This window comes from Sander vitreus, chromosome 1, assembly GCF_031162955.1.
Source record: "Sander vitreus isolate 19-12246 chromosome 1, sanVit1, whole genome shotgun sequence".
Lineage (NCBI taxonomy): Eukaryota > Metazoa > Chordata > Actinopteri > Perciformes > Percidae > Sander > Sander vitreus.
This window is the reverse complement of record NC_135855.1, coordinates 278659-297924: the sequence shown is the minus strand read 5'-3', so window position 1 is coordinate 297924 and position 19266 is coordinate 278659. Positions and strand designations below refer to the sequence as shown.

At 40.8% G+C, this 19266-nt stretch overlaps 1 protein-coding gene across 2 annotated transcripts; it reads right to left on the bottom strand.

Annotated features, from left to right (window-relative positions):
- Positions 1-64: 64 nt before the first annotated feature.
- Positions 65-19239, bottom strand: LOC144516898 (aminopeptidase N-like). 2 transcript variants are annotated; one of them, XM_078249012.1, is made up of 22 exons: positions 18926-19239; positions 16207-16249; positions 10580-11313; positions 10277-10419; positions 9790-9929; positions 9443-9569; positions 7671-7825; positions 7057-7170; positions 6786-6929; positions 6236-6301; positions 5928-5993; positions 5666-5841; positions 4959-5035; positions 4682-4815; positions 4141-4196; positions 3916-4063; positions 3698-3789; positions 3414-3524; positions 3035-3202; positions 2032-2172; positions 937-1018; positions 65-824 (listed from the first exon to the last, which is right to left on the bottom strand). In XM_078249012.1, exons 3-22 carry the CDS (start codon positions 11182-11184, stop codon positions 672-674), a joined length of 2898 nt encoding a protein of 965 aa, XP_078105138.1. In that variant the 5' UTR covers positions 11185-11313; positions 16207-16249; positions 18926-19239; the 3' UTR covers positions 65-671. The 2 variants fall into 2 exon arrangements, with proteins under 2 accessions (XP_078105138.1, XP_078105907.1); XM_078249781.1 differs by lacking the exon at positions 16207-16249.
- Positions 19240-19266: the final 27 nt, after the last annotated feature.

The window sequence follows — 19266 nt, the reverse complement described above, 5'->3', positions numbered from 1 at the left end:
TGATTCCCACATGAGGGTAGTCATACACACACCCCCACACAGAAAAAAGGACAGGGAGAACCAGTCGACGTGGAGCCTTTTATCACTTTCAGAAACCACATCCAAATTCAAGTGTTAAACACACACTGAACAGCAGTGATTAACTTCCAGTCTTGTCAAAAAATAGAAAAATAGACACAAACATCCAGTCTTTCTGAAGAATTTCTCTTTTGAGTCTTTGCATAGACTTTGTAGACAATTAGTACCTCATGTAGCGCAATGATTTATGATCTAATCATCAAGATTTTAAAACAGATAACAAGAAGCCTAATAAAAATCTAATCTTTGTCTCCTACCACTGAAGGGCAAATGGATTCTCAATGTCAAGATAACCAGTGTTGAGCATGACTTAACATGGAAGAAGCTGCAGGAAATGTTAATAAACCACAGTTGTCAAAAATGTATAACAGTCAATTCAACGCCTACATCACTGATATATAGAGATACGTGTGCTGAAGTCGATGACCAGTGACGTATTGTGTCAGTTGTCTTTGTGCAACTGTTACCAAGAAAAAGAACTGGCCACTTGTTGTTCCTGATGATTATAGTGATTGTCGTTCATTACGCATCCCTGACGGTGCAAACACAAAAAAAAACAAGAAAAAGAGTGTGTAATTTTGACTGTCGAAGTGTCATGTGGACTCCTCAGTAAACCACTTGAGCACATGGGCTTTGTTCTCCGTCACCCATTTGATGTTGGCTGTGGTCTTCTCTATAGCCTGCTCCAGGGCCAAGGTGGCTGAGCCAAAACCAACATGGAGGTTGTCTTCTTTGAATTTCTTCAGCTGGAGGGAGACACAGAAAAACAAAGAAAGAAAACCTTAATTTCTGAATTTGTTGTCTTAATTTTTGCTCTAAATACCCTTCAGTGTGGTTGTGGCTGTGTGGGCTGCATACCTCCTGTAACTCAAACTCTGTTGAGAATCTCTTTGTGATTCCGTTGACGAGATTGGAGAAGGAAAAAGATCCTCTTCCATAACTAATAAAGAAAAGAAAGACTATGTTCATTTTAAAGGTGTCGTGATATAATGATAGTGACCAGCAGAATGGAAATTGTGTATATCCTGCCGTTGACCTCATTGAACATCTGCTGGGGAAAACACCAGATAAATATCCCTATAAACAGGAAAGTCTGCAAATAAAGGCAAATAAAGCCTGGTGGTGTGAAGGCTCAAAGACAGCAACATAATCAGAACTTCATTTATTGTCAAAGACTCTTGGCTGTTATTCAAGTTAACCATCTAGAGCACAGGTGTCAAACTCAAGGCCCGCGGGCCAAATCCGGCCCTTCGCAAATTCTGATCTGGCCCACATATCAATTTAGGTTCACACTCAATTTTGGCCCAGCTATTTGTGAGCCAAACCAAAAACATGGGAAACTGTTTTTCAACTTACAATTATGTGACACTCAAAGCAGAAGTTGGCAAATTTGCCAACTTTGAGACTCAGAAGTTCCCCCAGAAGCAGAGAGATTGCATGTTCAGGCTGTGAAAGAGCTTGTTGTGAGTCAGCTGGGTGGTAGCCTACTTAGAAAATGTAATCATTGTTTTGCTTGATTTGCTAAATTCGAGGATGGCTTTGGAACTGTTTTGCTCACTATTTCAGGGCTTTATGTGGACCAAACTGTGAGTGAGAAGACTATATGAGACATAATTGAGTCAAAGATATTTTACTTTTTCGATGAAATAAAAGCCAATAAACTATACATGTCTGGCCCTTGATGTGATTCTCTTTTTCCAGTGTGGCCCTTAGTCACATTGAGTTTGACACCGCTGATCTAGAGCTTTCTTGAATTAAAAGCATTCACACTCTTGTGCATTTGGAGAAGTTACATTTCTACCTAGAAGTCCTCAGCATTTTTAACTTTACACTCACACACAGTTAAGAGCTGCTGTGGATTCTTTGTATTCAATATTTTCCCATCCTTAATTCAGTCCTTGAGAGTGCTGACTGTTTCTCCAACAAACCCTCCTGTGAGGAGTGTGTTCTTACTGCTGGAAAATGTAGCTCCATCTTGCTCTGACAAAGTTCCAGGCCAGCGGCATCCCCACAACGTTCCGGGCGATGTACTGGATGGTCGAAGTGGCGTCCTGCTTGCGGATCTTGGTTGGATCTAGGGTGTACTCCAGATACCTGGCTCAATCAAAACATTTTCTTACAAATAAATCATTTCCAAAACACTACTTTAATTCATTTATTCCAGAGGAAAAATTAGCAGAAGATCGTCGAATATTTTAAATATGTAAAAAGGGTGACGCAGTTATTATCCAAATTGTTAACATTATCTACTATCCTAAAAGAGTAAAGTCAATTGAGCGTTACACATGTGTTCAGGTGGAATGCAAAGCAAATATTCGCTCTCAGTGGCACGAATTAAGGTGGAAATTGGTCCATCCTAGTATTTAAAATGGTCTCCCCTATGTTACTTTTGAAAAACATCCATCCACCCTCTTACAAATGAAAAGAAATCATGGGCAATAAAACACAACTGTACTCATCTTTCTTGGTTTGCTGATGGCTATGGCCATTAGCTTATGGTGGCTAATGTTAGCCAATGCCAAAAAAGAAATAAAAAAGTAAATAAAAAAAATGTATATATATGTATATATATATATATATAGCTGTGAAACTGACCCTACTGAGTCAGTTTGATGACTCTTTTTTTCCTGTGCCACTACAGTATGTTGCAAAAAAAAACAACTCAGTGGTTTTTATGTGTCATTGTTCTGTCATCTGTTACTTGTGGCCAAAGTGTATGTTGTTCAGCAAAAAAAAAGAAATTGTGTGAAATGGTGGATAACGTGTTTTGGAACTAAATTTTAGATCGATGTTTAAGTCAGTGTCTTTGAAAGTACAGAAAACATATGGAACAAGTGGTCTGCTACACTTAAATGAATGTAACTGTTACAGTGTTGCACATTGGCAGAGCACATGCATAGACGAGTGTCTCATTCACAAAACTCCTAGAATACTCCCACAAATGTGGATGTCGTACCTATTTAAAAGCCAAGGTACTTTGGTGCAGGCCATGGCTGACCTGAGCCTGACAGCTTCAGATGCCAGAGTGGCGTTCTTGAACATTCTCCAGGCAAAGTCCCACTCCTCCACACCACCAAAGGCTACGGCACTGCAGTAAACTGTGCTTTTCAAGTTGGGATGGATCCTGGTCAACATCAAGGCAAACATACAGTAGATGAATACCAAACACACTCTCTGCTGATGTGTACATTGTTAGCTAGCTACAGCTAACATTTGGGCAGTCGTTTCACTGTCTGTCTGGGACAAATTAACACAGACTGCACAAACAGCCAAATGTGTGTAAATATTAAATCTTTAAAACACAAAAGAACTGACGTCAACTGCAGTGTACTCACGGGTTGTGATGTGGACTTTCCATCCACTGTCTGTACCAGCTTTTGATCAGCTCCCTGCACCCATCCACACCCATACTGCAGGCTATTCCAATAGCATTGATCTGATTATACCTGGGAAGGGGGATGTTTGACAAAACTGGGATAAAACTGCAATATAGCATAACCCAATATGTGTGAGGCTTGTGGAAAAGGTAAAAATCGAAATTAAATATTGCATTGATGAAATTACTTCAGTCACCTGCTTTTTGCTTTAAAAATACATCTTCTGGTATGTGAATGCTTACTGGTCAGTGTGTCCTGTAGGTACTTTGGTCCAGTTAGCTGTAATTGTCTTGAAGTACTCAAAAAGTGGTTGGATTTGTTTCTTGAGGTATGACTATAATAAAAAATATATCAGTAATAGTTTTTATTTCCAGTCGTCTTACACTTTTCCTTTCAAATACACTTTTCCTGTTAGTATCAGCATGAGCAGTATTAGTATTCGTAGTGAAGCAGTATTGACCTGTAAAGCTCCGTAGACCTCAGTGCGGTCAAACATGAGGATATAGTAGTCAAGGTTTCTCAGAGCAGACTCCCAGGGGATGTAGTCTCTTTCCTTGGACAGGTATTTGCTCGTTCTCAGGGCCAATGTTGTATTGATTATTTTGGCTCTACACAAAGAACACATTCTTTTTAGACATACAATGTTTAAAGGGTTTAATGCTTCAAATGTATTTTTTTCCTTTACCTTGCTAGGTTGAATGCATCATCTATGATCTGTGCTCTGTTGATGATTGATAATGCCTAAAAGAAATGACCCGCATAAACACATACATGTTCAAATTCACATACACAGAGGACCAGGTCCACATGGTAACACATAACAGCCGCTACTTCTGCAAATGGTTCTTTCCTTGTACAGTCTTGGTCTGGAGTTTCAGAAACCTTATTTAATAAGAGACCATCATTTGAGACCAACGTATAATGGAATATCAAGAATGAAATGTGCCAAAACAGGACATTTCTGATTAAACACAACTAATAAAAACTCTGAAACCCTACATAAACGGAACAAGAAATAGGGTAACAAATTAATAGTAAAGTGAATAAAATCCAAATGTGTTTAATAAAAAGCACTTTTATTTCATATTTATTTCAGGCTTTGCCCTCAGACTCAGGCTCTATACTGTAGGTCCATTCTCCTCTGTAGAACGAGGCATCGCAATGTACTTTTACATGTTTGGCCTATTAGGATGTACACACCAACCCCATCAATGTGACATACTAACCTGATGGTTGCTGTTGAGGAGGGAGAGGAGACGATCCCAGTTGTCAAGATCATAGTTCACCCTAAAGTACCCAGATACATTGGTGTTGGCCAGCACCCAGTCCTCTCCTGAAACTCTCATCTGAATGTGGGCGTCTGGTGGAAAATATAAAATAAAAATAAAAAAGATAGGCAAAATATTCTGTTAGTGGTTGAGTTCACTAATCTGGGGGGAAGCCTTTTCTTCTCTTGTATGCAGATCGAATAAAGAAGAGCAGTGGGTGTTACGATCACCATACCTGTCTTTTGAAGGAGCCAGTGCTGTTGCTGCTCCACACCTGTCTTCATCCATTTAATCGGGACAAACCATGTGTAACTGGACAGAAACACAGATAAAGACGGTGAGTGAGAAAGTGGAACAATGATGGTTTTTAACAATGCTAGAAGTATGGCTTCAGGAAAGGCAATGTCAGGCTGTTGGTCAGTCTTTCTGCCGTAGTATTGCATGGATTGTCATGAAATTTGGTACAGAAGTTCATGGTCCCCAAAGGATGAAATCTACTGACTTTGTCGACCCTTTTACGTTTCATCTAGCACCACCATTAAGTCAATCATTTTTCCATCACTTTTGGTTTATGACCAAATACCTGCAAAGCTAATAACATTCCCATCAACCTCAGCTGTACTTTATGTTTTTGTGCTAAGCAGCAAATGTTAGAACACGCTTCACATCGGCATGTTAGCATTGTGATTATGAGCATGTTAGCATTCCCATGTTAGCATTTAGCTTGAAACACGGCTGTGCCTAAGGCTTACAGAGCTTTTGTTGAGAGCTACAGAATTTACAGTATTATGATTCCAATACATAGAGATATTTTGTTTGTGCTTCAGCCAGTGGTAATTGTTTTATTAGGGTAGACATGTATCCAAATGGTGGATATTATAGTGAATCTCTTTATTTATCTTCTACATGGAACTTGCAGGATTAGGTAGAACTGATTCCTACTTGAACTGAGAGGGCCTGTCCACTACAGAGTCTGGATCCAACAGGAAGTGTTTCTGGGTGATACTTCCTGTCCGAGTGTCAATAGTGACCACCGGAAAGCCCATCTGAAGAGTCCAGCGGTTCATGATGCTGTGGACGGTGTGAGGAATATGCATACCTGGTGTGTTTTGAACTGCCTGACAACAAACAGAGAGTCAGGAATTGAAGAAGAAACACACACAAGGAAACATCGGCAGGTGAAATGTTTTTTAACTGTACCAACCTGCTGGAGGTGGTCCCACAAGTCTGTGTACACCGTGTTGCCAAAGGCAAATGTGTTCAGGTAAGACTGAGAAGAGAAAGCAGTACAGAATATTGCCTTTGCTGTTACCAAGATGTTAAAGCTGCATTAGGCTACATGTTTAAAAATACATTGTGTCATCAGTCAGAGTCCAACCACAGCACACGATAAAGTAACAAATCATACATTTAAAGCAAATATTCTTGTGGTTTAACACACACACACACACACACACACACACACACACACACACACGTAATAAAGTTTTAGTTAACAGAGTAAATACTTACACTGAGTCCTTTGGCAAACACAGGCTCAGTGAGAAACTCTGACAGCATCCTGAGCACCGCTGCTCCCTGACAACAACAAACACAGAAACCACCAGAATTTGTCTGGTTTGAACAAATTATTTTGCATTTAATCTATATATTAAAACAATATGTTTCCCTGATGGGGCAACATCGCTCCTGATTCAGGACTGGATGAATGGACGAAACAACACAAAAGTGAGAGTTGCACTGGTACAAAGGGGTTATGAACTTAGTTTTCGTCGGTGTTTGTGCCAAATGCATTTTCCTGGGATTAAAAAAAGAGAGAATAAATCAGGTAAAACTGCCTAAAAGTGAATTTATGTTAGCAAAAGTGGAAATGTGGCTTGAAATGATACCAAAGTCGTAAGGTATTGCCTGATTTTTGAGTATTTTCAATCCTACAGGCTCATTATTCTTAAAAATAAATGCATGAATTCATCATATAATACTTTTGAGAAATGTGTGAAAGGGCAAAATTGTAATGAATACTGTATGCACGTCTGTATAACATCCTGTCAGAGGAGCAGACCTTGCTGTAGGAAATGGTGTTGAACATCTCGCTGATCTGAGCAGGGGTATTGATCTCCTCTTCTCGACGGGACAGCGGGTGGGAGGAGGCCAGGGCATCCACAGCAAACACCTTGTGCACGTCATACAGTATGATCTGGTCTTTCTGCAGCCAAGCAGAGAGATAAGTTAGGACAGGCTTTCTGACTCAACCATATCTGCGGGATGTCATTGAACCATAAAATGTAATTGTCACAGCTCTCTGTCTTTCAAGGCACCAGCATGGCTCTTACAATGTTCCAGGTGGGCTCAGCATAGTCTGCTCCAAGGTACTCCACATATGACGCAAAGCCCTCGTTCAACCACAGGTCATTCCACCACTGCAGAGTCACCAGGTTGCCAAACCACTAAAAAAAACAACACATACAGAGTAAAGAGTTCTGCCACAGTAAACGCCTCAGTTAATTTCAGTACATTCTCAGCAAAGTTAATGTTCCCATGAAAACAGTTGCTGTCTGACAGTGATATACGATTTTGGCCAACATTACCACTAAAGTTGAGCTCCAAAACATATACAAACTGAATAATTAGGGGCTTAAGAAAATTCCTAACCACAGAATTTCACATCACTCACATTAGGCTTTAAATCCATCTAAAAGAGAGTAGGGTTAATGTATCCCCAGGTGATGATCTGTCTTCATGCCTTTGCAAAGGGAGGTTGAGTAAATGTATGTTTATAACATTACTGTGTCCTTCAGAAGAGTGGAGCTGAGATTGAGTTTGCACCAAATGAATGTCCTGATTATAAATTCCTATTTTAATTTACTTTAATTCTTCTTTTTCTTGTCATTACTAGAACTGGAACATATGTGATGGTAGCAATTTGGCAGAAATAAATATGGCCTACCATGTGAGCCAGTTCATGGGCGATGACCGTTGTAATTCTCTCTTTGTTTCCAGTGGAGGACATGATGGGGTCATAGAGCAGGGCCGTCTCCCTGTAGGTGACCAGGCCCCAGTTCTCCATTGCCCCAGCATTGAAGTCAGGCAGAGCTATCTGATCTGGGGAGGACAAGGAAATCAGAAATGTCTTGGAAATGGACCACCAAAGCATTACAGTGTGCACTTAGCCTCAATGTGACCCATTTCCTCTTGAATAGAATGGCACACCAAGCTATATCCTTGCATATCAGACATCAACAAGACATCTTCCACATAATAAGTATACGCTGGTAAATTTAGCATACATCTGATCCACTGATCAGCGCTTGGTTTTAATAAAATTTCAATTGCTTGGTTTTCTAACATCCACATGGTGTATTTGACAGAAGATAAAAGAAGAGACGTGTAGTTGGAATACTCCTGAGATGTTAAATTCACGAGTGGGACCTATTGAAGGCATTGAGTTATCACCTGTAAAGTATATGTTTGCTGATAAGTTTGCTGAACAAGTCTTTAAATGGAGCTTGGCAGAACAGACAATCTGTCCACCACTTTGATCCAGACTGAGGTATCTCAACAACTATTGCATGGATTGCCATTATATTTTTTGCAGTCATTCATGGTCCCAAGAGGATCAATCTTAATGACTTTTGCGATCCCCTGACTTTTCCTCTACTGCCATAATAAGGTTGACATTTGTGAGTGTGAGTGAAAAGTCTCAACAATTGGATGGATTGTCATGCTCCCCTCAGGATGAATTTTGATAACTTTTGCAATTCCCTTCGTTTTCCATGCCATCATCAGGTCTACTTTTTACTTTGGTTTTTGACCAAATACTGCAAAACTAATGACATTCACATCACACTCAGCTGTACTTTCTGAGTAGTGCTAATTAGGAAATGTTAGCATGCTAACACACTAAATCAACTCATTAACTAAATTGATAAGCGTGGTAAGCATTATACCTACTACACATCAGCATGTTAACATTGCCATTGTTAGCATGTTAGAATGCAATTAACCTCAAAGCACTGCTGTGCATAAGTACAGCCCCACAGAGCCACAAACATGGCTGTCGACTCCCACAGCTGTAAGCCTCACCAACAAGGCCCCAGACCCCCACTGACACTGACTCTTAACCCCCTGTAGAGCACTTGTTGCTGTGAGAAATAAACTGTGTACAGCAAGGTTTTCTTTGTTGAAGTTTGAGGAACGTTTATTGTAAGTGTATTGCACTTTATTTTTATACGGTTCTGTAAAAAAAAAAATCTTCCCAGCCCTTGTCACATGACCTATTAATGTTTCCATGATGACTTAAGAGCCCATAGAAAATGTGTATTATATTTGGATACACAATTTGTTAAAAATAAAAACAAGTGAAATTAATAATGAATGCGATGCATTTTATTTAGCAAAATGACATTGTGTTGTTCTATCCTATCCAATATTTCCTTTATCGCTAAGCAGGTTTTCTATGCTGTATTCTTATCAAATCTCCCCTGACTGATTATTGATCAAATTGATTGATTTGAAATCCTGGAATGGCCCCTAATTGGAAGTCCTTCTAAACACTGCTTAAAAATGTGCAAAGCTTGCACCTAATGAACAAAATGTTTTTCCTTCCAATTGAATTGAAATATTGAATGCTGGGCTAAGTGAGGTAAAGGAAATGAGATTAATACTTCTATCTTCACAAGAAAATGGTTGCCTAAGCATGTTGATGCAGACTTAACCTACCTGACTTGGAGAGCGGATATGTTGCATTGTAGTAGTGCTCGTAGAACTGAAGGATCGGCCCTGTAACGTTGAGAGCATAGTCCCCCTGCCTGTCCTCTATGGCTTTTCTTCGAGCCCAGATTCGGATCTGCAAAGAATGTGACAGCTTAGTCCACAATAAGGGATACAAACTTTCTTTGTCCTAAGATTTTTATTCTGGCGTCATAGGAATATAATCTAGATGGCGTGACCACTGACCCTTACATCAGTAGTGGTCGTTTGTACTGCTTTTCGTCTGTGATCCAAATGAATGTGTATGCTGACCACACTGGTAATGTAAAGAGATACAGGGAACAAATGTTTCTTACCAACAAATTGTTGTTTTGGGTTGATTGAATGTTAACAAAGTCACTGACAATAAACGCCAGCAGATATGTGGACATTCTCTCTGTGGGCTCAAATGTAGTCACTCTGAGGGGCATGCCGTCAATGACAGAGTCTGCAGTGCCTGTTCAGGGAGGGGAAGAGTTAGACTCGGACACTCTGTTGGCATTAACAGCAACTAGTTGCTGATTATCTTATAACATGTCCAAGTTATTAATTATTTACAGAACATCTAAACTGTCACACACAACACTTCTGTGCTGTTTGCTCTGAAAAAAACTTTACAAACATGTCACATATCTTGTACTAACCACTATTTGTGTAGTATTGCAATAGCTTTTTTTTCCCTATATTTTGTCCTATTCTTATTTCGTTTTACAATTTGCTTTTGTACTGACCCAGTTTCCACAGAAAAATTACAATGTAACAAAACTTAGAAAGGACTGAATGTTTGTGTTTCTAAAAACGAACCAATTTCCCTGCCGTTAGACAGAGCCACGGTGCCCTGGTCGTGGATGATGATGACAGTGAAGACAGCTTTCATGGCTGGCTCGTCAAAGCAAGGGAAGGTTTTCCTGGCATACGTTGCTTGCATCTGCGAGGTAGCGACAACTCTGCAAGATGTTCCAGTTAAACATTAACACAAAATAGACATCCAACAACCCAAATCACCCAAAGTCCCAGCAAGAGGAAAATTGGAACCATCAAAATGACCTCTTACTCTCAAGAGCACAATGGTGGTGCACCATTATGCCACACTATGTCATTGCTTACTTTTTCACACCATCCTCAGTGTATTCACTCCTGTAGAAGCCTTCCAGGTCATCTGCCAGCTCCCCCTGAAATTCAGTGTAAAGTACATATGACGCTCCAACAGCTAGTGCGCTGCGTAGCTGAAGAACCAGATAATGTGTTTTCACGACAAGCCAAGTCTTTTGTATAGTGGGTGCAGTGGCATCACCCAGGCCACTCAGTTTAGCATGGTGCCCATAGAAGTTGGTGAGGTTCAGCTTGTTAGAGTGGATGATGATGAGGTCTGTTTCCTTCACACAGCTGAAGATCACCTCTGAATATCCGGTGAAGAGGTACATGCCGTCTGCGTTGGGCTCCAGCCTGGGCCACAGGGTGACATTGTAGGAGACAGGAACAAGGGAGTCTGGAAGTCTGTAGTGGTCCCAGGGCTCCTTCGGGGTGGAGGGGGTGGTGAGGGGTGTTGGCATGCTTGTGCTGTCTGTTGCCCCATTTTCAGGCTTGCCTCGATTCTTGGCCCTTTCCTTGTCGTAGGCAATGGACAAAGCTATTATCGTAGCCAAAGCAATGATCGCCAGTACAAGCATCCCGAGGCCCACATTTTTACTGACATAGTAGACTTTCCCCATGTCCGATTCAGTAGGGCAGAGAAGAACTCTGAGGGATATTGGTCTGTGTTTGTGCAGCACAGCAGGTCTCTTCCTTTCTCAGTTAATGGTTGAGCTATTAACATGGCAAAAAACACATTTTCACAACACCTAAGGAGAAATGGAAACATGGTAAGACCTTGGTTATTTAGTCTGCAACTCAGCAGTTCTGAGCTGTGTAAAAGTCAAGAAATGGTGCACAATCTATAGCCGCTTTCCGACCGGAGGGATTTTTGCAGTTCCTAGAACATAAAATTCCTAGAACCCTTTTTTTCTCGTGTTCCGACTGGACCAATTTGGGGATTTTTAAGTCTCTCTGGCCGCAGTTCCTGTAACTCTTTCAGCTCCTACTTCAGGACAGGGTCTTTTCTCTTTTCCCTTTTCAACATATGAACTAGGTCAATGAAGGTCGGGTTCCCGGTACAGACAGACCAACAACGGGACAATTTTAACAATTTTCGCCATCTTATTCATCATTTAATTTCACTTCTGACAACGTTTTAGGTGAGAAATGAACTGTTTAGATAGATTTCTAATATAGGCAGTCTTATGAAAATTGATGCCGAATTGACAATTTGCTTCAAAGTTTTCGGAGTTGAGAAGCTCCATGAAGTGAGGCGACAGCCAGCAGGTGCCTGCCCCGGCTTCTAGCTCGTCGCTGGGCCAGTCATGCTCAGACACCTCGCTGTGAGCTGGAGGTCTCTCAGACCGCTCTCGTCAATAAGAGGCTTTTATTTCACCGTTGATGGTTCGTTTGTTTAAATATCACAACACATGTCCATCATAAGATTAACGGGAACCTGTGGTTAACTGTCTTTTCGGAGTTAAACTCCACAAGCGTGTTCTATGGCTGGCCGGCCGTCACACACACACACACACACACACACACACACACACACACACACACACACACACACACACACACACACACACACACACACACACACACACACACACACACACACACACACACACACACACACACACACACACACACCGCTATAAAGACCGTTGCCGTGCTGACATCACTCCCTTACCCCTCCTACCAGTCCCTATGGCCACTTGGCCAGTGGGAATGCAATTGCAAAAAACTGTTTTGGGGAGAGTAGTTAGTAGATCTGTTTAGAAGTGGACTTTTCCTATAATTACGTTCCTGGAACTACTTGGTCGGAAATCGGCTAATGTTGTTCAAAACAGAAATTGTAGTTGCATTGTAACTGTGTGCTAGTTTTATTTAATACCAATAATTACATTTCAGTCAGTCATTCATTTTCAGTAATTATAATACATACACATTGCCAGCATCCTCAACTGGTCTTCATACAGCACTTTGCATTGTGAGTCACCAGAAAATTTACAAAATGTATTTACAGCTGCGTCATGACCGAAAGAACAAGATCCAGGGTACAAGCGGCCGAAATGGGTTTCCTCAGGAGGGTAGCTGGCGTCTCCCTTAGAGATAGGGTGAGAAGCTCAGTTATCCGTGAGGAGCTCGGAGTAGAGCCGCTGCTCCTTTGCGTCGAAAGGAGCCAGTTGAGGTGGTTCGGGCATCTGGTAAGAGATGCCCCCTGGGCGCTCTCCCTAGGGAGGTGTTCCAGGCACGTCCAGCTGGGAGGAGGCCTCGGGGAGACCCAGGACTAGGTGGAGGGATTATATCTCTAACCTGGCCTGGGAACGCCTCGGGGATCCCCCAGTCGGAGCTGGTTAATGTGGCCCGGGAAAGGGAAGTTTGGGGTCCCCTGCTGGAGCTGCTACCCCCGCGACCCGACCCCGGATAAGCGGATGAAGATGGATGGATGGATGGATTTACAGCTGCTTTACATTATTTTGAAATTCACTAAGTCTTCCGTGCAAGGAAACTCATAGAAAGGTTTTCTGGTGGTCAGTGGTGTAAAGCAAGGTTGGCAACTGGCAACAGATTATCAGCCCTGGCCGTTTTTTTGGCAGTTTGCAGATTATCCAGCCTGATAACTGATACAGTTAATCATTTAAAAAGTGTGCTACGTTGGCTCTGCTACAGCACTCTCTGCTTTGATTTGACTTAATGTCCCCACCACAACACTGACTATCTTTTAGTGTATTATGTTGAAAGTTTCTAATTTATTAAATAATCGCTTAAAGCATTTAAACAAAGTTTTGTGTTGGAGTTTGTAACATTCCAAAATCTTAATTTTGACTTAAAGATTTTCATTTTTACTGTAAATGCATTTCGGTTCCAAATATTGGTTATCGGTTTCATTAACTACTAATAATCGGTATAGGCAGGGGCGGACTGGGACAAAAATTCTGCCCTGCCGCTGTAGCCACACCAGCCCACATCCCCCCGCCCATGCAGCCCCACCCACGGACACGTGCATTCACTAATTACATTTGTGTACAGATGGTGAAATAATATGAGCAGTAGGCCTACCTTATGTAACAGATTTTTAAACAGTTAATGTAAGTAACTGGCAAACAATGCTTACTACTTTTTGAAGAGCACACGTTTATAACAAATGTACACATACTGCCTGATTATGCTGTTTGTATGCTGTCATTCTCTACAGTATGTTGTTCTTTGTTGTCACTGTCTGTCTGTTCGATTGTCTGTGTGTCTCTCCGTTGACACCGTACATATTGTCTGTCTGGTTCTCCATCTTTTCATCTGTTTTAACTCTCTAACTCTGCAATTTAAATATGTTTTCATGGCTGTCTGATTATACTTCAGGGTTTTTCCTTGCTCAGAATTGGCCTTTTGGAAATGTTGAGGGTAAAACACTTCCAGTCCTGCATTCTGATACATTTCTAGGCACCAATTTATGGTAAAAACGTCTATATTTATGGCAAGGAAATCACAACTTCTGGTGGCAGGTAACAATTCAAAATACAAAATATAATGGAATATTATTATATTCAGTAGTCCAGTAAGGGGGCTTTCACATCTGGGACATGGGCCAGATACGACAACACTTGACCCCAAGGTCCAGTTGTTTAATTAGCATGAACAGGACTTCATGGTCACTTCTTTTCCCCAAGGAGCACGTTTTTAACCAACTGTACCAAAACACTGAATTAGACTAATATTTAATGAGACGAGATGTTTTTAACCAGTAATGAAACTGTCTCAATTTAATTTCTGATGCCGTCAGACGGCCGCACGGACAGACAGCAGTCGGAGCTCCAGCGAAGCTCTCTTCTTTTCACTGCTGCAGCCGGTCCCCCAGAGCAGCATGATCACCGGGAGGGTCCGGTACAGCCTGAACCCTGCAAACGGAGATCCCGTTTGAAGGTGACGTGCTTGATTTTGACTAAACGTCCCAATTTGAGTACCTCTGGATGGGTCGGTCGGCCCATCTCGGGACCAGGCCGGCCAAATGTTTAATATTTATTATTATTATTATTAATATAATTATTATTATAATCATAGTGAAATCGTGCAAAGTGATAAAAACCCATCCTATGTGCTGTCGGCCTGTAAAGACAATTTATTTGTATATATATATATATATTTTAAAAAAAATCTGACTGGCCCACATTTTTAAAAAAACGGGTTGTTGACAGACGCTTACCCCCTTGGAATGGAGCCATGATACTACGATTCACCATGGCAACAACCACAAACAAACTGGTCGGCGGAAATACTCATGAACACAAACAGCGAGTTAAAAAAACAACACAGCAGCTGTGGGAGAAAATTGCAGCTAGAGCAAATATTCCAATATGGTGTATCATATTTAACCATAAGTATAGCCTAATATTACTGGTGAAATCCTAGGCCTACTAATCCCATTCTGAGGCTGCAGCACTATCATTAACAGAATTATAATTCATAATCTTTTATTTCAAAGGGTTTACATCATTCACCTGCAATCCTGTGGAACTCTTTTCTAATGTCTCTTACTGGTTTGTGTCCAGGGAACACTACAAAAACGTTTAAAACACGTTTCAGAGCGAGTCACACTCTTCTGACGGCGCTTTGCTACAGTGGCTTTACTAATATGCTCCGCATCACCAATGTTGTAAAGAAAACTGCCGTTTGCAAAAAATGTAATGCGACACAAATAATGTGCTGGGATGTAGAGCACGTCCACGATGGGTGACGTTAGTGATATGAGGACGGATAAGGTTATATAGGCTACATAACTGATAGACTGGGAAGAAAAACCATACCGCTCAAATAGGCAGGCTAGTATCTGGAAATGAAAATGCATCTATAGTCGGGGCCCCAATATCATCTCCCGACGTACGTATGTTTAACTCCCTGAGAAGTAATACAGCTTCTTCATCAACGGGATCGTCGACACAAGGAAATGCTATGTGTAACCCTAACCCTAACAAAGTGGTCTAAAATGAGCCTGATACAGACTGAATGAATGTCCCTCATCTCAAGGTTAACTAACTCTGAGTTTTCACTAAACCTGCTTTCTGAAACGGGGCCCAGGTGTGTTGGCTTGGTCAATAATATACAAACCAATATTTTATTTCTTATTTGATGATATTGTAAAAAAAATAGAAAAGGTTTTATATTAATGAAGAAATATCTATACAATATTTTCTACCACTTTCTAATATGGCTTACATAGGGGGATTAACAATTGTAATGTATTGCATTGTTTTTTCTAATCTTTATCAATGTATTAAGTATGTAATGAGCGTCAAAGCTCATTCCTAATATTGTACCTTGAATGAAGTTACATAAGCTACTCTTCACGTGAGGACAACTGAGCCACCGTCATAACAACCTTTATCTTCTGATAAAGACTATGAGTTGCGGTTGAAAGTCCACAACTCACGTTCCTATTAATGTTTTAGTAACATTCACAGCTGCAGACCCGCCGTGTGAAACTCGTGTCTGGAGCACATTGAACAACGTCTATCGTAGATGCCAGCTGGTAAAACTAAACTAAACTCAAGTGTCATCTCAAACAAAGCATTATTTATTTACATGTATTAATCAGAGCGTTCACAATAATAACTCAAAGTCAGCAAGGGAGACGCATACAGCAGAAAAAGCTGTTCACGCACCTCTCTCTCCTTCTCGTTGAATGTTCTTTCACTTCCCTTCTGTCTGTGGATGAAATGGAATTAAAAGTTACAATTTACAACCAGAAAAAGCAAGCAGGCCAGAGGCGCAGTGAGATCTGTGGACTGCAAGAGAGGGATCTTAAGCTTGAGGGTCCTGCAGGTTTTTTCAACTTGAGGTTTAGGGTGCTTCTGCAAAAACGTGAGGCGCACACAGCCCGAAAACACAGCAACGCAAAAGCAGTGAGGAAAACACTTCTCTCATTGACAAAAACTACAAAGAGCCACCCCAGGCTGCAAAAAAGCACTACGTCTGATCAGGGCCACCATGACATGTTCTTTCTGTCCATGTGTTGGTCTGTCCATCAATGGCTCCGTTTCACTATATGGACAGTGCCGCTCCTACACGTCCTAATTATTTACATTTACATACAATGATTCATTTATTGTGTGTGCATTGAAAAATATTTGTGTTAAGAGTCATTTATATACAAATCCTGAAATACATTTGTGAATTTCTGTGTGCATTTATTATTTTGATACTGATCTGACCCCATACAAATCATTTAAGGTGGCTAAACTTTTGACTTTAAAATACACCCTGATTTGACAGGTTTACTTAAAGCATTCTTTGTTTGAGTAGTACAAATCAGATCAAATCTTGAAATTGGGACACGTAGTCATGAGGAAAAACAGAAGGACTGATTTTGTGAAACATCTGAACAAAGTAAAGTAAGTTACCATGTAAATCCTATTACTTTTCCTAGATCAGGCAGCAGTAAATGAGATGGCCACATAACAAAATCCGGCAATGCTTGATCCAGGTTATCTACCATTATAAGATATCAAGGCTAAAAAGATCAATGAGTCCTTCAGGCACCAAAAGAAAAAAAAGGATCCTCCACAGTCACTGTGAGCTCAACACCCAACAGGTAGAGAGCATCTGGAAATGATCAATCTGAATGTGATTAAACTCTACAGACCACACAAATAGACATTCTAGGATCTCTCTATAACATGAAACATGTCCTTGGCCATCTGTGCTTCATCTGAAAGATGGAAACATCTACAGTACAAAGACAGAGCAGTAACTACAGAAGTATGTGAAATAAACTTTCACAATAAGTCAGTTTCTTTGAAACGTATTGTTAAAGAAAGCGTTGGGAATCTGGACCAAAAAAGTTGCTAACACGATGGCTTGAGTTGCAAAACGTGAAGGTGCTTTAATTTACAAAAGAGTAGTTCAACAACCGCAGGACGTCCACAGCCAAAAACATGAGAAACTAAAAATCTTCTAACACAAGGTTTTCACTAGCCAAGTTTCTCAGTTTCACATCACCTGTCTGGATTGTAGCGCGCCCCCCCAGACTGACATCCATGCTTAAGTGGCCAGAGGCTTATATATGTTAAGCCCCTCCCACTAGACCAAACCACTCTTAATTGCTTCAATTATGTTACCATTTAGACATTTATAATTGCACTGCTAGTTTCTACCATAAACAAATGACACTTGAACAAATCATTTTTCTACTCGACTAACTTTAGAAAACACAAAAACGTACACACATTTTCATCTAGAAAACCTCCCCTCACCTATGACCCAGATACATGGTATCTCCCACCATCAGCACACCTGAGTGTAGCTAATTCTAGCAATGACTGCTGCAAAAGCTAGCTTGTGCAGTTGCTGTGTTTTGGCTTGGTTTTTAGCTTTGTTTTGTAGTTACTGCAAATTTAAAAGCAGTTTGGACAGAAATAAAAAAATGTATGGAAATATAATTTTTATACAGTAAAACAACAGATATCAAATAGTTAGGTTAAGGTCTAATTCACTTTAGACCAAAACATTACTGTGATTTGCCTTTGAAGGTCAGTCATCTTGTCTGTTAGAAACTGTGATAAATAATAGCAACATTTTGCCAAATTTTAATAAAAAATTCCTAATAAGGGGTACAGTTGGGCTGTGTATTGTACTGATATTATTCACTATACCAGATTAAAACTTAATATAACAAACCAGAAGGATTCCGTTCCAGGTGCAGTCTGTCATTGTTTTTCAGGGTGAAGCACAATCAGCCCATGAAGTCAAAAGCAGGGGTCAAAGAGTCTGCTAGATAAATGCTTCTGATGTCCCAGTTCTACTTTTCCATCAAATTAATAAGAGATCTAAGCCAAACAAATCACAAGCACTTCCCCCTTCACTTCCCCCCCACCCCGTTTACATCCAGTACAGCCCACGCTGGACGTTGACAATCTATTATTCCACAGCAGAGCCAAGAAGTCAAACTGGGACTTTAAATATACAATTATTTCCTACAACTGCATTGCACAAGTGTTATTTCCTGTTTGCATAGCAGTTACTAGCCTTGATCGTTCATTTGGACTGAACCAGAGAAGGAGAAGCAACACAACTCAACCGGCTGCTTTGTGTTAACTTTAGAAGCCAATGATCTTTATTGATCATTGCTTTTCATGAACAGCATTTCACAGTGGATATATTTTGTTCATACGGCATTCATGCACCATTTGCGAACAAGTCAGGGACAAATCATTTTGTTGCAGCTCAATTCTGAGAAAGCGCAACAATGCACCAGACGCCAAAGGCTGTAAAGCTAATACACAGGCTGTACAGAACCTGTAACAACTTGTAACTAAAGAAGTGACTTGGCATGCAGCATGTGGAATAAATTAACATATCAAAAATGGGGAAAACAGTACATACCAAACCTGGTGTAGCTGGACGTCCACTGTGAGCTCTGATGTAAAGTCTGCCTGAGACACAGAAGTTGAGCTGGAATGTCCCGGCTGATGTTAAATACTCACAATCTGCATCTGTGTGGGTGGAGCTGGGAGGTGGTGAGAGCTACTAAAGGCTTTCATTGGGATGCAGGGAGGGAACAACTCCCTTGAACGCCAAAAAAGAAAAGCAAAATTAGTGGGAAGGGGGGCTAAAAGAATGTGGCTGGATCAACAAGACTGTGAAGTCGTCGTGGTTGAGGAGAAAGAACTCAGAGGTACAGAGTGTTCTGACAAGTTTGATGCAGGTTTCACATGATGCTGATG